Here is a 20,281-nt window from a genome sequence, read left to right as displayed (position 1 = left end):
TAAAGATAAATCGAAACCCAATTTGTGTTACCAATTGCAATACGTTAGGGCTTGGTTAAACCCTAGGGAAGCTGTTTCAGTTTCCGGTAATTATATTCCATCATAGGTAAATGTACCTCTGGATAACACTCAGTACTACTGAATAACAGCAGCATTCTATCGCAGTTAGAATTATATACCTGGCCAAAAGCCGCACAAGCAGACGCCTCACGGCTGACACTGGAAAGCCCTTTGCCCGTATCAGCATTATTGAATAAAGTAATTCGTGGCTTTGCCTTACCTGGTTGTTATCCAGTGAGCCCGTCCAAGCACCATATAACCTGTGAAACCTCAAATACTTAAACTTTAAAGGCAGTTCTATTTCAATAGGAAATAAGTGTGCGCAGCAGCCTCGGATCAGGATACCTAGCTCATCAATTAAATAATAAGAAATAAATAATAAATTAATTAATCTAGGCCCGGCGAAGGCCCGGTGTAACTTTTTTAAAGTTACAGAACAAAATTCAAAAACCGCTGTCATTATTAATCAACCTAATATTATTAGGTAAATCCTGAATATAGTAACCCTCCAAAATATTTCACCCTCCACTTAGCAATAAAAACAAATGGATATGGTAAGACTAACACCAAAAGAACTACGATTTTAAATTTGTACGGTGGATGTGATTCTTTCACGACTTGGTTGATGCGGATAAATTTGAGCGTCTTCTGTTAACGGAACAAAAAACCGCCAATTTTATTTCTAACTTATTTAAGTTGTATCCTTTGGCGGTGCTTAACTTGACGTGGCGAATATAAAGCATAATAAATAGATGCCGCACAAAAATCAACGGGACAACGTGCTGAAATTCACTGGCACCAATTTAAAGACCATGTATATTGGTAAAAACGTAGATCATGGTTTCCTACAAGTCAATTTGTATATATGCCACTCATGCTAACTATAAATCGGTAATTACGAAATAAGTATTTCTGTTAAGTATGAGTACCATATGTTTACAAATTGGTTTAATGTTACTCCCATTTCTGTCTAATTTCACTGAATTATAAAGAGACTCAATTGCTTAGAACATGTATAAGAATACTAGATTTACAAATAAGCGAAGGACGCTATCACTATATAAAATAATGATTCCCATTTTTATATTCATAGGCAGCGATATTTTTGTAAGCCCATTATCAATTCTGTTCCCATACACTTGTTGCAAGCCAAACAAATAAGTATTTTTTTATAAACAATTTATTTAAACTCTATAACCTTAGGCAAGGGGGGCAACGGGCAAATGGGCACCCTGGGGCTGGAATCCGTTCTCATCGGCGATGTAGTTGACGGTGTACGTTTGACCATCATCGGCCACGAAGGAGAAGGAGCCCTTAACGACGATGGCCTCATCCTCGGTTCCAGCGTTCTTCAGTTGACCCTCCTCCTTCTTCGACGTTCCATCGCTAGTTTCCAAACTAATTATGAAGTCAAAGTGAGTAAGGCATCCTTTTGAAGAAATTCTCAATCAACTTACGCATATTTGTAGTTCTCAGGTCCAACATCGGATTCCGATCGCAGGACTTGAACCTCAGAAGGAGGAGCGGCCAGAGCCACGGCGAAGAGGGCGACGAAGACAATCAGGAATTTCATGGTGATTCTTGGTTGGTGTTTTGATCTGCGGTTATCGAACAGTTCGCGACGAATGATGCTGTCTGATGGCGGGGTAACCCTTTTTATAGATGGATGGCCACAATATTTTAACCGAGCCCAACGCGCCTAAACTAGTCAAACTTGTGGCGTAAAAAGCATAATGTGATAAATTTCGGCCTACAACTGAATCGTTAAAAGCCTAATACGATATGTAAATCGACCATCTTCTTTAGAGTTTATCGCATTCGCTTTACAGCTGATTTCTGTCAATCTGAAGTCCAAAATAGAAGATTGCTATTAAGTAAACCATATCATAAGATCGCCGACTAGGCTGTTATTTTTATACTAAATGTATACATATTCAATACAATTTGTTGTTGGCCGATCTATTAACGCAAAATTGTTAATAAAAACATGGATATCTGTTCATTGATTGTTTATTGTTCTTATAAAATAAATGTTTTAAGTTGCATAGTGATTAGTTTAGACAGAAACTCTTATTTTAACTTTCAGCAAACTTGTAAGTTAATCAAAGGCATAAGAGCAAAATATGTAAGACTTAAACAATATAAATGTAAGTATATAGATATGGGAAATTCCTCACACAACCTTAAATACATTTCAATATTCTTTATCAACATTTCTTTTTGATCGTCCACACCTTGAGAAATTTAGACATCTGTATGTTATACCGAGCGATAATAACATTTAAAACGAAATAATATTTGTTTGCATAAACCTATGTCCGCTTAATGGACAACCTTTCTACTAAATTGAGCATACAATTTTTCAAACCAAAGAAGTAAATAATTCAATAAATAATAAATAAAATAGGTACTGCATAGTTAAAAAAGTAGACTTAGCAGATAATAGAACGTTAGTTTGAGTGAGACTTTTTCTCTTCAGCATTTTTTTGTGTTTGTATATTATTATACGAATTAGTCCGAACGATTTCAGCTTAATTTTGTCTACAATCATCACTAAACTCAAAAGTAGTTTATATCGGCAAAGCGAAGATGAAAACTTATTTGGGCTTATATAATAAGTGTATGGAAATTCGATCAAAAAGTCCAGCAATAGAAATACCCTTAGGGTTTGACTCACATGGAAATTATTATTTGTTGTCTTTAGTATGTATCCTCCAAAATTAAATACATTTCTCATCATTTTTTGGCGCGTTTACTCCTCAAATGTAGGTATCGATATTCAATTAACACCGCCCGACCTCAGATCGAGCTCGAGCTAGCCTAATCGAGCTGAAGAGTGTTAATTGCATTAGGTATTGTCTCAGCCTCCGCTGTTGCAATCCTATAAAAGCCACCTTAGGTTGCGCAATTAGGCAGTTGGAATCTCAGTACATCCGGACGCCTCTAAGGAACCACTAGCCAAGATGAAGTGCCTCCTCGTTTTTGCCTGCCTTTCGATTGCCCTTTGCCTTGCCGCACCTGCTCCAGAAGCTGATATCATCGAGCTGGTATCCGAGGTCAATGCCGATAACTATAACTATAAGTTCGAGACGAGCGATGGCACCAAGCAGGAGCAGCACGGTTCACTCAAGAACCTGGGCCCCGAGGAGGATGCCCTGCAGGTGGCCGGATCCTATAGCTACACGGGAGACGACGGACAGACCTACGCGATCACCTACGTGGCTGATGAGAACGGATTCCAGCCCCAGGGCGAGCACATTCCCCACCTCTAAATTTGACTAGTACTTTCATGGTGTGTAACTTAACTAGAGTTGAAATTATTTCGGGTAACAAATCTTCAGACTTAATATAAGAACAATATGAGTGGAAAACCAAAATATTAATAATACCATGTAATTATGTTTTTGTAAATTATAAATGAATTTTAAAGAAATATTAAATTGAAAAACCATAAAATATGTGTTTTTTACTTTAAATGTAATCAATTTTATACATGAACAGTTGGACTTTATACTAAAAGAAAATGAGAGCACAGCTCTCAATTAAATATTAATAGTTCCTTAGAAAGGTAAATATTTTTCAGACAGATCCTCGCAAGGGCTTGTCAAAACTGAAAATAGCATTTTTTTTTATTTATTATCTGGTTACGTGGTAAAAAATAAATAAATTATAAAAGCTTTATAAAATTGCAACAATTTATACAGACGACCTTTGATTTTAATTGATACCTTAATAACATGAACCCTTTCTATTTTCGTCCGATTTTTATAACAATAACACTGTAATTCTGGAATGTACAACATCACTATATATATGTGTTAAAAACAACAAAGTTCCAATTTTTTTATTTATGCATCTTATTAAAATCACGTACATATTTATATAAACAGCCATCTGCTCATTGGTCCCAAAGTTCCAATTCATATTCAATAGCTTTTTGTCTCTTTCCTAACCAATTTTCTTGATTTTGATAGGCTTTAAACTAGATTAGGCTACTTTAGGGCCTATAAGCTTAGGTCAGCATCAAAATAAGCCGACTATAAAGTGTCAGATCTAGGGCTTAAGTAGTATAGTTATCTTTGAGTCTTCAACGATCTACAACGCCTTTAACATGAAATTCGCCATCGTCCTGTTCGCCCTCTTCGCCGTGGCCGCTGCCCGCCCCAACGATGCCCAGATCGTGAGGCTGGATTCCGATGTGCAGCCCGAGATGTGGAGCTCCAAACTGGAGACCACCGATGGCACCAGCATCAACCAGAATGGTGTCCTGAAAAACGTTGGTACCGAGCACGAGGCCATCGCCGTTAAGGGCTCCTTCTCCTTCGTGGCCGATGATGGTCAGACCTACACCATCAACTACATCGCCGATGAGTACGGATACCAGCCCCATGGTGCCCATCTGCCCGTTGCCCCCGTTGCCTAAGTTTATAAGAGTTTAAATAAATTGTTTACCAAAAAATACTCCAAATTTAAATGAAAGGGTACAGAAAATCAAATAATGTTTTTATCCAGTAAATTAATATTTATTTTGTGCTTTCTGAAAGCCAAAGTATCAGAAATATCCGCGTTTATATTAGATTTGACATGTTACCTGAAATGTATATTCTCGGACCAATACATTTTTAATATCTAAAATGCTCTTGTAATATTCCCAGGACTAAAACACATTTTTTTCGAGAATCGAAAGTTCGGCTTTAATGCGAGTAACAAGGAATTAAGAAAACAATGCACGACACTGACTTGACTGACTGATCGACTTACAAACTGACTGACCGACTAACTGCCGCGGGACAGGGGACAGCTCCTCCGGATAGGATTTCAGCACCTCACTCTATGGCCGGGTTGCTGGTGGTTGTGGGGTGGTTTTGAGGGGGTGTTATTTACAGGATCGCCTCGGAAGCGATGATCTACTTGGGCAGATGGGCACCCTCCGGCTGGAAACCGTTCTCGTCGGCCACAAAGTTGATGGTGTAGGTCTGGCCATCGGGAGCCACCCAGCTGACGGAGCCTCGGATGGATATCGATTCGTTCTCGGTGCCCGCGTTGTTAACCACGCCCTCCTCCGTGCGAGTGGTGCCGTCACTCAGTTTATAGCTGAACTTGTAGCCGCCGATGCCAATGTTCTCCGAGTCGTACTCCAATACCTCCACATCGTTTTGGGGCCGGGCACTGGCCAGCGCCAGGAGCAGGGCCATCGAGCCAACGACTAGCATCTGAAAGGCAAGAGATTAAGTATCCTTTCTGGCGCACTGGGCCTCGGCCTGGTCCTAATCCTGGGCCTTGGAAATCCAAGTTGGCCTACCAATTTCATCATGTTGAGCGGTTCTCGGATTGCAGATTCCCCTATGCGGCTGGACAAACTGGCGGTTGTCTAATGGTGGTGTTGCATCGGCGTCCACTGCATTTTATACTGCAGTCGCAGCCGCATTTGCAAACGTCATAAATTTGCACAATTGTGGAAGAAGCCAGGCAGCTCAGTGGCTCCGGCGGTCGCCGGCTAAATGTTTTTCTCTATTTTTATTTTTTTTGCCTTGTTTTTCAATTGCCAGCGTTGCACCAAAGTCGCCAAAGTCGCTGCGACAAGTAACATTTAAAGCGGCTTTGTGCAGCGGCGTACTCATCCGAAAGGTATTATTGCTCTTCACCCACACTCGAAAACCATTCTTCTAAGTTGTATTTAAGAACCAAAGCTTTTTGTTCTCAATAACAGTTTTTTGGTATTACGAAAAAGGAGGCTTAAATATCAGTGTTTGAATATAGAAAGAATGAAAAGAATGTACAAAAAAATTATCAATTTTTACTCATGAAATTTAATTTTATTTCAAATATATCAATTAAGCTGATCTAAACAATTTGTTTGCTATGCCAAAAAAAATTATATCACTCTATTCTAGTTGAAAATATTTGTACAATATCCCTATTTGACAAACTGAACCAAATTAAGATTCTTATTTAAAAATGACACACAAATATAAATATTTTATTTTAATTTAATTTAGATATGGTTCTTAAACAAATAGAAACAGAGTCTTTTATAAAGTTGTTAAATTTTAAAGTCCCTTTTTCTCCGAGTGCTGAGTAGCAGCTTTAGAAAACTCGAAAAAGTTCACGATTCAAGAAGATGTATTGGGGAAAAGGTTGCGGTCTGATTGGGCAGCTCCGGGGAAATACCGAGCCAAGAACTATGGGAAACAGTAACCAGAACTGCTCGGCGCCCAGTTCGAACCGAAATCGACGACGGCTCCCAGCCAGATACTCTAAGTTCAAGTGCTGTCGACGCCAATTGGCAGGGCAGCAAGTTCAAGCCGCGGACACGAAGAACACGAGCTGAGGCTGAGCCATGTGTGATGGCCAAAGTGCACGGTGGATGAAACTTTGGATGGAGATGGAACCGCAGGTTGACTTTTGGCATATGCAACGGCCTTTACAGCGCTCGATTGATGTGCCTGCCCGGTAACAAGCGCCAAAAGCAGTTGGCAGTATATAAAAAAAAAATACATCGAATAACCTACAACTACGGCTCGCATGCAATTTAAATCTCTGACTTTTGTTGTTTTTCAGTCGCCGTTTCTGTTTGCCAATTCATGCCACCTTCGTTGACCGCTACAGGCCGGTGAAGAAGCCTCAGCAGCGGATCTTTAAAGCCGGTCGGTCGGGTTTTGGCTTTGGTCATCGGTCGGCCTCTGGTCGACCACGGTTCTGCCCCAGCCTCCTCCACTCAAATTGTGCCAACAACTTTATTTCTGTACCATAGGCAGGGTTTAGTCCATTGATACTGGCATTTCCTCAAATGTCGTTTTGCGGTGCAACTTCTTGCCAGATTCTTTGCCAGCTGCAATTTGACATTTTGGCATTTTTCTCTTGATTTCTTGGCATCGAATGATTTAAGCTAAGCCAAATGTTCGATTTGAAGAATAATTAAAAATTTTAGAGTCCATTATCAACAAATATATAAATATATTCAATAAATTAATGCAAATTAAAGACTACTCCTGAAAACCAAAACAACAAACATTGATGTTATAAAGTTCTGTTGAGCAAAATGGCATAAAAAATTACTACCATAGTGGAAAAATGATGATTTAAGCAGAAATGTCAAACCAACACTTTTGTACTTAATTATACATTAAATAGAAAATGTGTAATTGCCTCTGCATTAAATAGCCTATTTAATATGTAAACATCTTTTAGAGTACCTTACATCAATAAACTGTAAAAAAAAGGCTTCTGAGGCTTTTAATCTTTAATATACCTTAAAATAAATGATTTAATTCTCAATTTCTTGGATTATATTAACCCAACTTTAAGTTATAATCAATTGGGATCGTCCGCCTACAATTTGTACATGAACTGAGGGCATTGGAGCCCTTGAATCGGATTTGGTTCCATTCGATTCGTGACTGCATAATATTTATTATTTGGGTCTCTTTCCGCAGCTTTTCGAGGGCATCTGCAACGAACTGCATTTATCATGCTGGATTTGCATAATTAATATGGCTTTGATGGATGGCTTTGAGTGCCAATCGGAATGATTGCCTCTGTGTGCGGGGGCGTTGTCATTCAGTGAAGATAATTCGACAAGTTTGGGCTGAGTTCTTCCTTATACACAATCATTTGCATAACTGTTCTAATCAGCGGCAATCGACAGGTTTTCAGCTTCGATAACTTCTGGTTCGGACTGTCGCTTTCAATACACAAACACGAGATGGCCGATGCCAGACAGACATAGCCGCATATACAATAGAAATTTATGTAGATGCGTCTTCACATTTACGTCTTCAAGGTCAGCGCCAGATGCTGCTGCCATCGGTCCGTCCGTCTGTCCGTCGAACCATCTGCCCGCCGGTCCGTCCAGCTGTCCGTCCACCTGTCCGTCGCCCATTCAGCTGCCGTTTCGGCCCGGCTTTCGTTCGTTGCCAACTCGCACGCACCGCACACCAAACTTGGCCAGACCGGCTTGAACTCGGTTTTTGGGATTCGGCTGTAGGAATCGAACTCGTATTCGTGTTTTTTTTTGTCTTCTTTTTTTTTACCCATTTTCATGTTTAGCTCGTCTCCGCTCATATTTGGCTGCCGCTTCAACTGGGTCTGCAAAATTAACACTTGAGCGTTAATGGCAATGTTTTAATAGCAGGGCCCCCTCCCGCTCTCCCTGTTTCCCCCTCAATTCTATAAATATGTAAATGTCACATTGCTGTTGTTTTTTCATTTCTTTTTTATCACTTGACCGCTTGTTTCGTAATATTTGCATTTAGCTAGAAACCCAAAAAACAGAAACGGTTTTAGAAATACTTCTGCTGACACCTGACATTAAGAATCGTGCGTATAATTTAATTTTATTGCAGGCTTTGACTATATTTGTAAGTTTTTTTTATGTGGCCTGAGTGCAACGCATCTTGAGTCTTTGAAAAAACAAAACACTGACGCAAAGATTGATTGCCGTGAATAGCCATTAAATTTAAATGTGTTTACCTCAGCAGTTTGTTTTTAAATAACCAGAATAATTCCAACGAAATAGCAATCATACTTTTCTGAAGTGGAAGATGGTATACAGTTCAAATGGAATGTGAGAGGATTGCAATTATATATTCAAACAAATTTTTCTCGTACATTTTTTCTTATGTACTGTAAGTTGTCAACATTTTTTGACTTTTATATTATATTTTGTAAGTCGTTATTTCTTGTTTTAGAAATCACTTGTCCTGAAATGTTTATATGGGTATTTCTTAATATCAAAAAAGTTTATCGTCGTTTTAGGCTTCAAATCAAATGACTTAAGCAAAAAACCTGAGCACCATTTTTCACATACTTTTAGGCAAAATATTAAATACCTGATTCACATTTATTGTTAGGCTAAGTAGTTTAAACTAACAAAATTTATAGGAATTTTTTTCCATTTGTTGCAAAATAAACAACAATTTCAAAAGTTTTGTAGCTTGAACTAAAATGAAAAATCGAAATACTAGCTTTTAGCGGAATTAAAAGACAAACTTGGGTTACCATTTAGTTAATCTTCACATATTTTTAGGAAACATTTAGATGACTTAAGTAATATACTAAAAGACAGGCCCACAAAAACTTATTTTTATTTTGTATATCACTGTGCCCACGTAGTAACGAAGTGTACCAGGCTTATTTTAATTTATTTGTTTTAAAACTTTTAAGTCGATTTTCCGATAAATTTTTCGATTGTTAGTACGGCATGTTTATAAATTTGAAACCGTATTCTGAAATGGTTTATTACTACATATTAGTATATGTTTTGAAAAATAAATCGATAACTGCAATAGAAGACAGTCTAGGTTGACTCTCCTTTCGTATACATACTCGGAAATGTCTCCTTCTCTGCGTTGCAAACTTTTGTCCGAAATTATAATACCCTCTCCAAGGGTATATCAAGATTTTGGGGCTTTTTCAAAAATGCGAACTAGGATCAGATCAAGATGCAAATTTCAGGATACGAATCCGGATTTCAAAATACAGATTCAGAGAACCGGATTCCGATTCTCACATCAGGACCCGGATCTTCAGATCATAAAAATCAAAAAACTTAAGCGCACATTTTAAAATTTAAATTGTATGTGACCCATTTTATGTATTATTTTTTGGACTGTTTTACTAATATCGGCTAAAAACTCGAAATTCGGGATTTTTAAAAGCTATCACGAATAAAGTTTTTGATACCAGTCCTGGCATATATTAAAATTCAAATATTTATATGGTAATTACAAAATTGTTTATACTTTATCAAACCAGTATGCACCGAGATGAAATGTGTGGTTATAATGCATTACATAAAATGATTTGCAAAAACTTATTTTGTTAAAAATATCACAAACGAAACATTTTTCTAAATGTCTCTCACCTTTTATTCATTTATTAAAAGCTGTAAATCCTCTCCATATCCACTCGGCAAATTTGTCCATCATTTTCTTAATCACCACGACTTTATGTAATCCGCTTTGCATATTGTCAACACAAGTTCCCTTGCACAATAAACAAGTTTTCAAAGTGGTGGTTATTTTGGATCGATTGTTTTTATTGCTTGCAAATTTATCATCTCAACTTATATACTAGCCTTAAACAGTGGGCGAACTGTTGTAATAAATTCGTGATGTATATCCATAGGAATTTTCCCTAAGGCTGTTTATCCTGCCAGGGAAGAGAGAGATTTTCCGGACAGTTTTCGCACCTTAAGACCCTGTTCGCGAGAAGGTCGGTGGTTTTTGGCCAGGTTGTTGGCATTCTCCAGATCCTGAGCGGCCGAAGTACCACTCAGCACTTTGCCAATCTCATCCCGGAAAGTTCCATCCGGAAGAGTGTAACTGAAAGTAGAAAAATTGCAATTAGTCATTTTGAAACGCGGAAAAATATTGACTTGAAATAAAAATCAATACTATTAAATTCAATTTGCCCAATCACTGAATTTTTCTATTCATTTTTTGCGGAATTTATTATGAAATGTTTTGCTTTAGAGCCATAAGCAATGGGCTAAATATGTTATCAAAACTCGTTAATTCAGTTAAACATTAGATTTTCTTTTAAAAGTAATAAATTCAAAAATAATATGCATTATTGTTGAACTTAAGTGTTGAAATATTAAGAAAAATGATAAATACCACCTTTTATACACACTTGTTAAAATAGAAGTTAAAATAGAAGTGTGTATAAAAGATGGTATTTATCACCCTATTATAGAAACTTTCGTAAGAATGAAATTTGTCTGTAAATGTTTAAAATATATAACAATTTCTTTGTGCCTCGCGTAGCGTAGTTTCTAATTTGTGTAGTTATGATGGCAATTGATTTTAACAACATTTTTCATTTGCTAATAATTTTAGTCCATAAACCTACTTGAACTCGTATCCCTCCCGGGTTGGCGTATAGCTAAACTGCTCCAGGGTGACATCTCCCAGTTTGATGTCGATCACAGTGCCAGGTGGAAAGGAGGCGTAGTTGAAGTTGGCGCCGAAAAGGACACAGGCCACCAGCAGGATCAGTGCCTGCACCAGCTTATTGTTGATACTCAGCCCATTGCGAGCTTCCTTTTTGCCTTGACCGATGCGGCTTGCCAACGGAGACAGACTCATTGTGGATCGTTAGTTGGTGGCCTGTGGAGAAACACGAGTTTGGGAAAACACAACTGGCAACCAAGGCGGCTGGGAGCTTAATGAAGCGTCTTCTTCGAGGCCACTGGCATAAGACACCTGTGGGCCCATAATGAGCTGTTGGTCCAAAACAAAACGGGCACTGCAAAATGCTGAGTAAGCTTCGCCCGAAGAAGCGGGTTGCCCAATTCCTCGACGCTGAATAGAGATTTGCATAACGAAAGCAAAAGAGTTCCACGGGTCGAGCCACAATTTGGTGGCGACTCTCAAATATGTGCATTACATTACAAACGCCGTCAAATTGGAAAACTAATCGGCCTAACCCACGGAAGAAAGTCCGAGTTGGGTAAGCAGTGACTAATAAATACCCTTACCTAATTTTTAAGAATTGCTACCATCTACTCTGTTTCCAGAAAAATTAATATAATTACATTTTTTATCACAACAGTAATGTGTTTATTATCAAACGTCTCAGAAAAATCATAATTTCGTTACACAAAAATAGTGGAGAAAGTTTTTTAAATAATAATCTTGTTTTAACTTTGCCTAACTTACAAAAACAATCTCAAAACCTTCTATTTTTAATATTAATATTTTTTACTCAAAATCCAAGCAAACTGCTTAAAATAGTCCAAACAACCCAAGCCAGTTTTAGAGAAAACGTAAGCCATTATTATGCTGTTGATGATGTTGCAAGCTGTCTATCTCGAAATGATTAAAGACTAACGAGCACGCCCAAACTCATCTAAGCTTTTTCTAGCCAAGTGTGCCACCATTAAATAAAGAGCTTTCGAGCCACGCTTAATACACTGATAAATTATGCAGTTTTTTATTTATCTATCACAACAGAAATAAAAATGTTTGATTAACTCTTATCCGGTTTGATTTTGTGAGCGGTCACATAGGGCTGGAAACCGTTTTTGTTGGCCTTGTAGAGGACCTGGTACTCATAGCCATCGGCCGAGATGAAGCTATAGCCACCTTTATATTCCACAGGCTTTTGAGTTGTCACTTCGTTGGCCTCCTTATCTGTTTTCGGTTTGACTGTGTATGTTATAGCCTCATTTCTCCGGTGACCATTTTCTGTGTGGAATCTTTTAGCGCAAAAGGTATTTTTTGAAATATATTCTGCCACATTAACTTTAGTAACTTTACCCAAATTGTAGCGCCTCCTCTCGTTCACCCTTCTCCAAAGCCGCTGATGAAACTAAAGCCAACAACGCCGCCATTAACAAGATTTGGCAAATCTGTATGCAAGCATAAATACATTAAAATGATATAAAGAAATCAAATGGTCTTTAGAGCTGTACCCACCATATTCATTTTAGTTTTATTTTGTTAAGAAAAAAATAAATTATAATTTAGTATTGCTGGAAACTCTAGAGCCTCGTTCTTGTCCGCTTCGTTGGCCGATTTCAACTGAAGATGTTCTGCGAGATGAGCCCAGCAGCCAAAATAAGTCAAAGAGATCGGAATAATGAAAACAAATATCTGCGCAGCTAGCTATTTAACAGTGAGTCGTATTCCGAATAGGATTACGTCATTGTTTATGGCCCAACATTTGTTCTAAGCTGCCAAAGAAGCACAAAAAGAAAGGCGATTAATAAAGTCATTATACAAATAATATGACTTTTAAATGCTCTTTAAAGGGCTTAGTTCTAATTTAATATATTTACTATATTTCTTTAGTCATCATCAGCAATTGTCCATGCTTTATTTTCTGACAAATATTTAAGTGTGGAATATTAATTAAGCCGATATTTAAATAATACATTTTTACAAATAAATTAGGTTAAATTAAGTTCAAAATAAATAATAATCATTATAACCTTTTGATTTGATTACAAAAATGTTTATAAGCCCAAAACACACCTATAAGTTAAGGTATATTTCAGGGTATGCTTTAAATTTAACGGTTAATTTAAAGGCTTCAACACAAAACATTTGTGGGTTTGTAAACATTGTATTATAATATATTTGTGAACACTCCTCAATAAATTTATTTTTACTGCAGACTAATTTGAATACTTTACTTCATTGAAACCATCTGATGAGTCAAATCGGGGAAAATCCGTTGGCAAACACATTATTTTAATATTCGCGATAGAACTTATTTAATAGCGCCGACAGTTGCACAGATTCCCGCGCGTCATCTCATATGGAGGCTGTCAGCGAGGGCCAGTGGCCAATTTATCAATGGATCTCATCTGAAAATGTTTATTTAAGCGATACGAGGAACTTAATCGGCCAACCCTCGCAAAAACAACGCCAAATCGCAATCAGATCGTTCCGCGCTGTCAAAATTCGCTTTATAAACGCGAATGCGGGCGTGGAATATGTGCCATCGGTGCGTGGCTAACTGAAAACCAAAAGCCGAGCATCAAGGACCAAGGACAAAGGGCCGGGGACCGACAATTGTTGGTTTATGCAGCCGGTGCAGCCAGGTCCTCCCCGGTGGTTGCTTGGTCCCGAGCCAAATCTTGCAGCCCGCGGCACACAGCTGACGGCCGGAACAGGTTCACAAAGTCCACACTCCACCTCCACTCGCGAATCCTGAATCCTGGGAGCGCGTCAGCTGTGCGCCAGCACATTACAAGTAGGACAAGCTGCAAACGACATTGCCATTAGCTCGGCCTTTTCCTCGGTCCGTCGAACGGGGAAGGTCCTTTATTAGCGGCATCCACGGCAGGCACAAGTTGAGCTACCAAATGATAAACACACACAACAGCAGCCGCAAATACGCACAGTGGAAAATATAGGAACATTTAATAACTAAGAACTTAAATAATCTAATTTGCAATCAACACTAAAAAAATCAATCATGATCGCAAATAAAACTTCCATTTGTTTACAGTGATACACTACCAAACAAGTAATTTAGTATTTCATATTTATTCATTACTTTTTTGACAGCTCTAATTTAAATATCCTTTAGATCATTTGTTTTCAAATATTAAGCTAACAAAATTGTATCCTAAAACTTATCTATTTCAATTTCTAGAAAACATGTGAAATTAGGGAGCCATACAAACAAAAAATTTAAAACTTTTTAATCTAAAAGAATTTATTATAGAAGCAAAATTTTAAAGATTTCATTTATTTAAAAAACTTGTTTTTAAGCAGCCAATGTTATTTTTTGCCTAGCCAACGGGGTTTTAAAAATACTGCATAATTAGACACGTTTAATTCTAGATGTTTTTTATTAAGCTAGCACCACTGTGCCCAGGCTGCCAAAAAGTTAATAGACGATTGACTAAAGCCGACAACCCTGCCGTTGTAGTCGGATGTTGTGCTCAATGGTCCTGCGTCCTGAATGCGGAATCCCGAGCCCAAGTCTTAGCACCCCTTGGCAACAGGCAAAGTGCATTAGACAGGGGATCGGGCGGGGTTGAGTTCGGTTTTTTGGGATGGGCTGCGTTGGTTGTGCAGGTGTTGCCCGATCCTGTTGAAAATTGCTTTTGAATTAAAAGTTTTTGCTTGTGGCCGGGCGGGTTTTGTTGTTTTTAGCGATTAGCTGAAGGGGTGAGGCTGAGGGGTCGGGCATCGAGATTGCACACTCAATTTATTAGCGCTTTGTCAGTCTTTCAGCTAATCGGACGGCTCTGGGGATTTCTGCACTTGCACTTGCAATGGCCCAGTTATTTGGTTCTGTTTTCAATTTCGTTGTGTTTTCAATTCCAATCGGAAGCCGCGGCACGTGACTGCTCCACTGGGGTCAAGGGGTCGCGGTCAAAACCACCTGTGGCTGGTCATATAAAACCCAAGAGCCGTTAACAGCCAGTCACAGTTTGAATTTGAGATGAGGCTGACCACTTTGCTAGCTCTGGCTTGTATCGCTTGTGGCTACGTTTCGGGCCAACCGGCGGGTTATCCGGATGCTCGTCCTCCTCCGGCCACTTATCTGCCTGCCAAGCCACCAGCTCCACCACCTCGTCCTCCGCCGCCGCCGGCCAATAGCTATGGTCCCCCCAAGAACGGCAATGGAAAGCCACCACCTGCTCCACCCAAACCCAATAACAGCTATGGACCACCACCCAAAAATGGCAATGGAAAGCCTCCACCCAGAAATGATTACTTGCCACCAGGTAACGGCAATGGAGGATCCTCGGGAGGCGGAGGAGGAGGTCCGTCAGGCGGTGGAGACGTTATACCCATCATCAAGCTGGAGTCCAAGGTCAATACAGATGGTTCTTACAAGGTGAGCCCGCGGAACTAAGAACTTCAACATAAATTATGATTTATATTACTTATTTCATTGAACATTGCTTAATATTAATATCTTAATGCAAAAATCTCATACGTAGTAAATGTATTAATGTTCATAATTATTTACAAGGGACTGCAAATAATAATTATTCATGTGTTTTTTGAATCAAAAATTCATTCATCATCAGAGAAACGTCATATTTATCCTCTTCGGTAAAATTAAAGGAAGAATATTATTCCCTTTAAAGGAAGAATATTATTACCAAGAATGTTAGTAATTGTTGATTACAAAACTATTCGTCAAAAAATATCATAAATAACCTTAATATTCAGCTTTATTTTTTTTAATAAAAATAATGATTATATTTGATATTTATTATTTTCTCAAAAAATGATGTTTCTTTTTCATAAAAAATATAAAACTCAAGAACACTTATAATTTTGTGGTCTTAAAATAACTTATAGTGATTTGCCACTCAAATATATGTTTGCGAAGACTTAAATTTTCGGTTATAAAATTGTGCTAAGATGTAACGTTAACTATTTACTAAATATTAAATCAATTATAATTATAATTTTTGAAAAAAGATTTAAAATCTAATATACCTTATTTTGTAACACCGAATTTAGTACGAATACGAGACCGGAAATGGAATAAAGGCCGAGGAAATGGGCTACCTGAAGAACCCGGGAGTGAAGGGAGCGGAAGCGCAGACGGCAGAGGGCTCCTTCTCGTACACCAGTCCCGAGGGACAGGAGATCTCACTGACCTACATTGCGGATGAAAACGGATTCCAGCCGCAGGGCGATCACTTGCCCACCCCGCCACCCATTCCCATCGAGATTCAGGAGGCTCTGGACAAATTGGCCGCCGGAGGAGGCTGCCATGGATGCGATGACAACGAGACGGGAGGCAATGATGATGGCGGTGGAGGTGGCTATGTCTACCGGCGAAAGTAAAGAATTCGCCACTTAACTCCACACTGGAAACAAATTGTGTTTGATCTCAAAAAAATAATTAATCTATGAGTAAGGATTAGGGAAATGGGTAACATTTGTATCTAAAATTACAACTTAAAATGAACAATTATGTTTATTAGAGTTTATATATTTAAGGGCTTGCAATTGCTAATTAAAATGCTTCCAATGAAAACCCCTTGGCGGCCTACTTATTGAGGACTAGCAAACACCAAGCCGGAATTGGTCCTGGGCCTGGTATGCTCGCTCCTGGCTGGATTTGGTTTTGGTGTGTCCTGTTTGGCCACCATTGCAACCCTTGACAGGAGCGGCGGCTGTGTGACTGGCAACACATGTTTTTTTCCCTGCTTGCCAATCGCTCGCCCAACTTTATCCTGTTGATCGCTCGACGAGGGGTGTCCTGGGGCGGGGCGTCGCAGCGATTGTGTCGCAATAATGAAAACATTAGCCTCGTAGCATATTTGTCAGCCAGCAGGAGCGGAGCTGATTTCGATGTGGGTCGGGCGAACTCGAAACTGGGCCGCTATAAGTAAATTTTTTTGTTTAATTTTTTATGAATTTTCATTTATATATTCGTTTTATAATTACATATATTTTTATGGTGATTAATTAAGAAGTAAATTAAATAGGAGCTGTAAAAAATACATTTAAATTTTTTTATAAGACTTTTTTAATATTTCACTGAAATGGAAGTTAGGTAAATATGTTTGAAAAAATTTTTAGAATGCTTTAGAATCAATAGTTTTATATTTTATTATTCTTATATTACTGAAATTATGTTTTAAATTATGCAAATAAAATTGGAGAATTGTTTTACAGATGGCGTAACATCCGAGATCAAAATCTTAAAACCGGGTGATAGGAAATGTGATTTTAAAAAAAATTATCCTACAACAACGCTTTTCACAACAAAATCCACGATCCGTCAGATTAAGATTTTATATACGTGCTTAAATTTTCATTTGTTGATTTGTCCTTTTTTTTATGCTTTTTGACGTAATATATATAAAATATTTAAGAGAATTTTTGTATAAAGGCGGAACATCCTCGATCAAAATTGGGTGATAGAATCCATGATTCACCAATTCGCAGATTAAGATTTAATATATTTGTTTGACTTTGAATGTAATATTAATTTCTTACTATAAACATTTTTAAGGATAGTAATGCCTTAGAAAATAAAAAGCCTCTTCACCTCAATAAACACCATTTATTGGGCCGGGCCTTCCCGAAATCCGCACCACCGCCCGTGCAAGCACCGTCGAGGGCAAAAATCACGACCCACCCCAAACCGCAAATAGTGAAACGATACACGCCAATATATTATGGCATTAGCATCATAGTGGAAGGAAGCGGGGTGGGGAATGCGTCATATGGAGGGAGGGACCATGGGCAGAATGACATTGACGATGGCGAATGCGATTTGTATATGGTGGCATTACAACAACAACACGGGGGAAGTAACAACAAACGATCGTTTAATTTCAATTAAAAACATTTTCCTTGTGCGCAGCCCAAAAGCCAAAAAATAAAGGACTCGGCGGCGGAAAAGGAGGTGGAGGATTTTTTGGCACAGGAATACGCACACTTGCTACAGGCCGCTTAGCTTGGCTTAGTGCTCTGGTGATTGCGAGGACATGATGTTGCACTTGCCGAGCAACCACCAGGACGCACCAGGACCTCGAAAAGGGATGCCAAATGAGCCAGGGGGATGTGGGCCGGGGGGTTGAGCCGGCAAAGTGCGTAGCTATGTCGAGGCTATAGCCGGTGCCGGACTGGATTCTGGGCTGGGAATTCTTGCACTTGCCGCCAGCCGTGCTATTGTGACACTGCAAGGCCGTGGCAAATCCAAAATCCAAAAATAAGGGAGTAGGATGCGAATGCGGCGTGGTATAAAAACGCCGGCCGACTTCCAATTGGAACGCAGAATCAAATTCGAACGCGCACGATGCACACGACAGCTCAACTGGATAGTCTGGAGCAGAAGCGCTCGTCCAGCCTGATCTTTCGGATCGAGCATCTGCTGCCCAGCACCAGCATCTCACCGAGCACAATGACCACAGCATCCACTGAGACCACATCGACTGCCACAACGAGTACGGACAGTCCCGCGAAGAGGATGAAGAGCAATCCACGACCAGGTGTCTACACCACGCAGTACACGCCGAAGGATACCTGTTCGATCGCCATTCCCACTTCCGCTCTTCTGAGCTCCACGGCCACGCCCACGGAAGGTGGGCGATCCCACTGCCAGCTGTCCAATGGCGAACTGATCGTGTCCGCCGCCCTGCTGCGCCAGATCAAACTTTCCGAGGATGTGTACAGCTTCAATGCCATCTTCGAGCTGCATGGAGGTCAGGCCGTGCGTGTGCGCCTTGTGAGGGATGTTGCCAAGGACGACGAGATCGTGGCCTGGTTCGGCGAGGAGCTGGTCCTCCTCATGGGCATTCCCTTCCTGACGCCCTTAAATATTCAAGGTAAGCATCACTCCCAAGCCTTTCAAATTAATTGTATTCAAAAAAAACCTTCTTCAAATATTTAGAAGTAAACCTTAAAAAAAAGTTTTATTTCACAAAATACCTCCATTAAATACAAAAAAGGAAATTTAAAAATTTGAATTAAACTAAATTTTCCTTCTTAACAAATTTAATATAGGATAAGAATCATATATTAATCAGTAAATATTGAACTCACATTTATTATTTTTGGTATAAATAAAAAGTTTATTAATCAAAATATATATTTATTTATTTTATTTTAAGAAATTAAATCTAGTATATAATAAATTCGTATATTTTTTCTATGTTTGATGTTTTAATATACATTTTTTTAACTTTAAAAATTATCTTTTTTTGTATAAAATAAAAAAACGATAACTTGAACTAACAGCAATATAATTTTCTGATTATTCCAGGAAACAGCCGGTATACCTGCCACTTGTGCCACCTGACCTTCGAGACGCCGCATCCGCTGAAGATCCATTTGGCCCTGGGTTGTGGCCGCAGTGCCATGGACATCCTGTGGATGCGACTGCACTTCGCTCTCAAGGCGGCGTCCCGAAGTCAGACCGCGACGCAGCATTCACCCGTTCCGGCGACCTCATCTACCTCCTCGGCATCGCCCACCCACTCGCCACCGCCCCAGATGCCGCCCCGCTTCTCCGCCTTCCGCCCGATAGCAGCCCTTACTCAGGGCTTGCCCATGACAACGACGACAAGTACTCCGGGAACGCTGTCCTACCTGCCCTCCATCTCGATGGCTACCGCCCCCTTGTCCACCCATCCGATGAATGCGGCAGCACAGATCGAGGCTATTGTCAGCAATATGGGTGCCTCCAAGCAGGGTCACCTGTGCATCTACTGCGGCAAGGTGTACTCCCGGAAGTACGGCCTCAAGATCCACATACGCACCCACACCGGATTCAAGCCGCTGAAGTGCAAGTTCTGCCTGAGACCGTTTGGCGATCCGAGCAATCTCAACAAGCACGTTCGGTTGCATCTGCAGACGCATCCCAGCAGTTCCACGGGAGGCGCAGAAAGTGCAACAGGCGGAGCCGGCAGCGATGTGGACATCGAGGGGGAAGCTGAAGCGGGTTTCCAGTGCCACTTGTGCCACAAATCCGTACCACGTCGCAGGGACTTGCAGCGGCATATGGAAACGCGGCATCGTTCCCATTCCCAATCCAGCACCACCAGCACTACCACAATGGCCATGGAGACAGTGACCACTTCGAAGTCCAGCTGAGTTCTGGGGCAAATCTAAGTGGAACGCTTTGCGGGGAACAGCTGTGATAGAGAAATACAATTTTAAAACATATATTGAAAATGAACAAAATAAAATAATTTAAAACCTAAAATCTTGTGTCTTTAAATATTTTTTAATTATGCATTCAAAACGAACATTTATCTTTTGTCAAAATATATTTTTTT

General features: G+C 39.6%; 8 protein-coding genes across 8 annotated transcripts; 4 read left to right on the top strand and 4 right to left on the bottom strand.

Moving 5' to 3' along the window:
• Window positions 1-1,222: 1,222 nt before the first annotated feature.
• Window positions 1,223-1,702, bottom strand: LOC108042134 (larval cuticle protein 65Ag1-like). Its single transcript, XM_017120270.2, has 2 exons — window positions 1,518-1,702; window positions 1,223-1,458 (listed from the first exon to the last, which is right to left on the bottom strand). Exons 1-2 carry the CDS (start codon window positions 1,631-1,633, stop codon window positions 1,260-1,262), a joined length of 315 nt encoding a protein of 104 aa, XP_016975759.1. The 5' UTR covers window positions 1,634-1,702; the 3' UTR covers window positions 1,223-1,259.
• Window positions 1,703-3,009: 1,307 nt separating this feature from the next.
• On the top strand, window positions 3,010-3,332 carry LOC108042141 (larval cuticle protein 65Ag1). Its single transcript, XM_017120279.1, has one exon. It carries the CDS (start codon window positions 3,024-3,026, stop codon window positions 3,330-3,332), a length of 309 nt encoding a protein of 102 aa, XP_016975768.1. The 5' UTR covers window positions 3,010-3,023.
• Window positions 3,333-4,122: 790 nt separating this feature from the next.
• Window positions 4,123-4,664, top strand: LOC108042137 (larval cuticle protein 65Ab1-like). Its single transcript, XM_017120274.2, has one exon. It carries the CDS (start codon window positions 4,172-4,174, stop codon window positions 4,481-4,483), a length of 312 nt encoding a protein of 103 aa, XP_016975763.1. The 5' UTR covers window positions 4,123-4,171; the 3' UTR covers window positions 4,484-4,664.
• Window positions 4,665-4,727: 63 nt separating this feature from the next.
• Window positions 4,728-5,439, bottom strand: LOC108042140 (endocuticle structural protein SgAbd-6). Its single transcript, XM_017120278.1, has 2 exons — window positions 5,363-5,439; window positions 4,728-5,273 (listed from the first exon to the last, which is right to left on the bottom strand). Exons 1-2 carry the CDS (start codon window positions 5,372-5,374, stop codon window positions 4,968-4,970), a joined length of 318 nt encoding a protein of 105 aa, XP_016975767.1. The 5' UTR covers window positions 5,375-5,439; the 3' UTR covers window positions 4,728-4,967.
• Window positions 5,440-10,078: 4,639 nt separating this feature from the next.
• On the bottom strand, window positions 10,079-11,263 carry LOC108053058. The gene is made up of 2 exons (XM_017135624.2): window positions 10,915-11,263; window positions 10,079-10,385 (listed from the first exon to the last, which is right to left on the bottom strand). Exons 1-2 carry the CDS (start codon window positions 11,148-11,150, stop codon window positions 10,208-10,210), a joined length of 414 nt encoding a protein of 137 aa, XP_016991113.1. The 5' UTR covers window positions 11,151-11,263; the 3' UTR covers window positions 10,079-10,207.
• A 757-nt stretch (window positions 11,264-12,020) lies between these two features.
• LOC108043161 lies at window positions 12,021-12,637 on the bottom strand. The gene is made up of 3 exons (XM_017121727.2): window positions 12,483-12,637; window positions 12,324-12,415; window positions 12,021-12,262 (listed from the first exon to the last, which is right to left on the bottom strand). Exons 1-3 carry the CDS (start codon window positions 12,489-12,491, stop codon window positions 12,034-12,036), a joined length of 330 nt encoding a protein of 109 aa, XP_016977216.1. The 5' UTR covers window positions 12,492-12,637; the 3' UTR covers window positions 12,021-12,033.
• Window positions 12,638-14,967: 2,330 nt separating this feature from the next.
• LOC108043160 (pupal cuticle protein 20) lies at window positions 14,968-16,334 on the top strand. The gene is made up of 2 exons (XM_017121726.1): window positions 14,968-15,366; window positions 16,005-16,334. The coding sequence occupies exons 1-2, from the start codon at window positions 14,968-14,970 to the stop codon at window positions 16,332-16,334; spliced, it is 729 nt and encodes a 242-aa protein (XP_016977215.1).
• Window positions 16,335-18,294: 1,960 nt separating this feature from the next.
• Window positions 18,295-20,096, top strand: LOC108043159 (zinc finger protein 672). Its single transcript, XM_017121725.1, has 2 exons — window positions 18,295-18,829; window positions 19,267-20,096. Exons 1-2 carry the CDS (start codon window positions 18,301-18,303, stop codon window positions 20,094-20,096), a joined length of 1,359 nt encoding a protein of 452 aa, XP_016977214.1. The 5' UTR covers window positions 18,295-18,300.
• The last annotated feature ends 185 nt before the right edge of the window (window positions 20,097-20,281 follow it).

This window comes from Drosophila rhopaloa, unplaced genomic scaffold (assembly GCF_018152115.1).
Source record: "Drosophila rhopaloa isolate 14029-0021.01 unplaced genomic scaffold, ASM1815211v1 contig_163, whole genome shotgun sequence".
NCBI lineage: Eukaryota > Metazoa > Arthropoda > Insecta > Diptera > Drosophilidae > Drosophila > Drosophila rhopaloa.
The sequence above is the reverse complement of the archived record's forward strand: the minus strand, read 5'-3'. Positions and strand labels throughout refer to the sequence as shown.

Coding starts and splice junctions, on each gene's coding strand:
- LOC108042141 (XM_017120279.1), top strand. CDS start 3,024: ATGAAGTGCCTCCTCGTTTTTGCCTGCCTTTCGATTGCCCTTTGCCTT.
- LOC108053058 (XM_017135624.2), bottom strand. CDS start 11,150: ATGAGTCTGTCTCCGTTGGCAAGCCGCATCGGTCAAGGCAAAAAGGAA. Junction 10,386..10,914: donor CGGGAGGGATACGAGTTCAA/GTAGGTTTATGG, acceptor TTCTACTTTCAG/TTACACTCTTCCGGATGGAA.
- LOC108042134 (XM_017120270.2), bottom strand. CDS start 1,633: ATGAAATTCCTGATTGTCTTCGTCGCCCTCTTCGCCGTGGCTCTGGCC. Junction 1,459..1,517: donor CCTGAGAACTACAAATATGC/GTAAGTTGATTG, acceptor CTTCATAATTAG/TTTGGAAACTAGCGATGGAA.
- LOC108043160 (XM_017121726.1), top strand. CDS start 14,968: ATGAGGCTGACCACTTTGCTAGCTCTGGCTTGTATCGCTTGTGGCTAC. Junction 15,367..16,004: donor ATACAGATGGTTCTTACAAG/GTGAGCCCGCGG, acceptor CACCGAATTTAG/TACGAATACGAGACCGGAAA.
- LOC108043159 (XM_017121725.1), top strand. CDS start 18,301: ATGCACACGACAGCTCAACTGGATAGTCTGGAGCAGAAGCGCTCGTCC. Junction 18,830..19,266: donor GACGCCCTTAAATATTCAAG/GTAAGCATCACT, acceptor TGATTATTCCAG/GAAACAGCCGGTATACCTGC.
- LOC108042137 (XM_017120274.2), top strand. CDS start 4,172: ATGAAATTCGCCATCGTCCTGTTCGCCCTCTTCGCCGTGGCCGCTGCC.
- LOC108043161 (XM_017121727.2), bottom strand. Junction 12,263..12,323: donor GAGGAGGCGCTACAATTTGG/GTAAAGTTACTA, acceptor TTGCGCTAAAAG/ATTCCACACAGAAAATGGTC.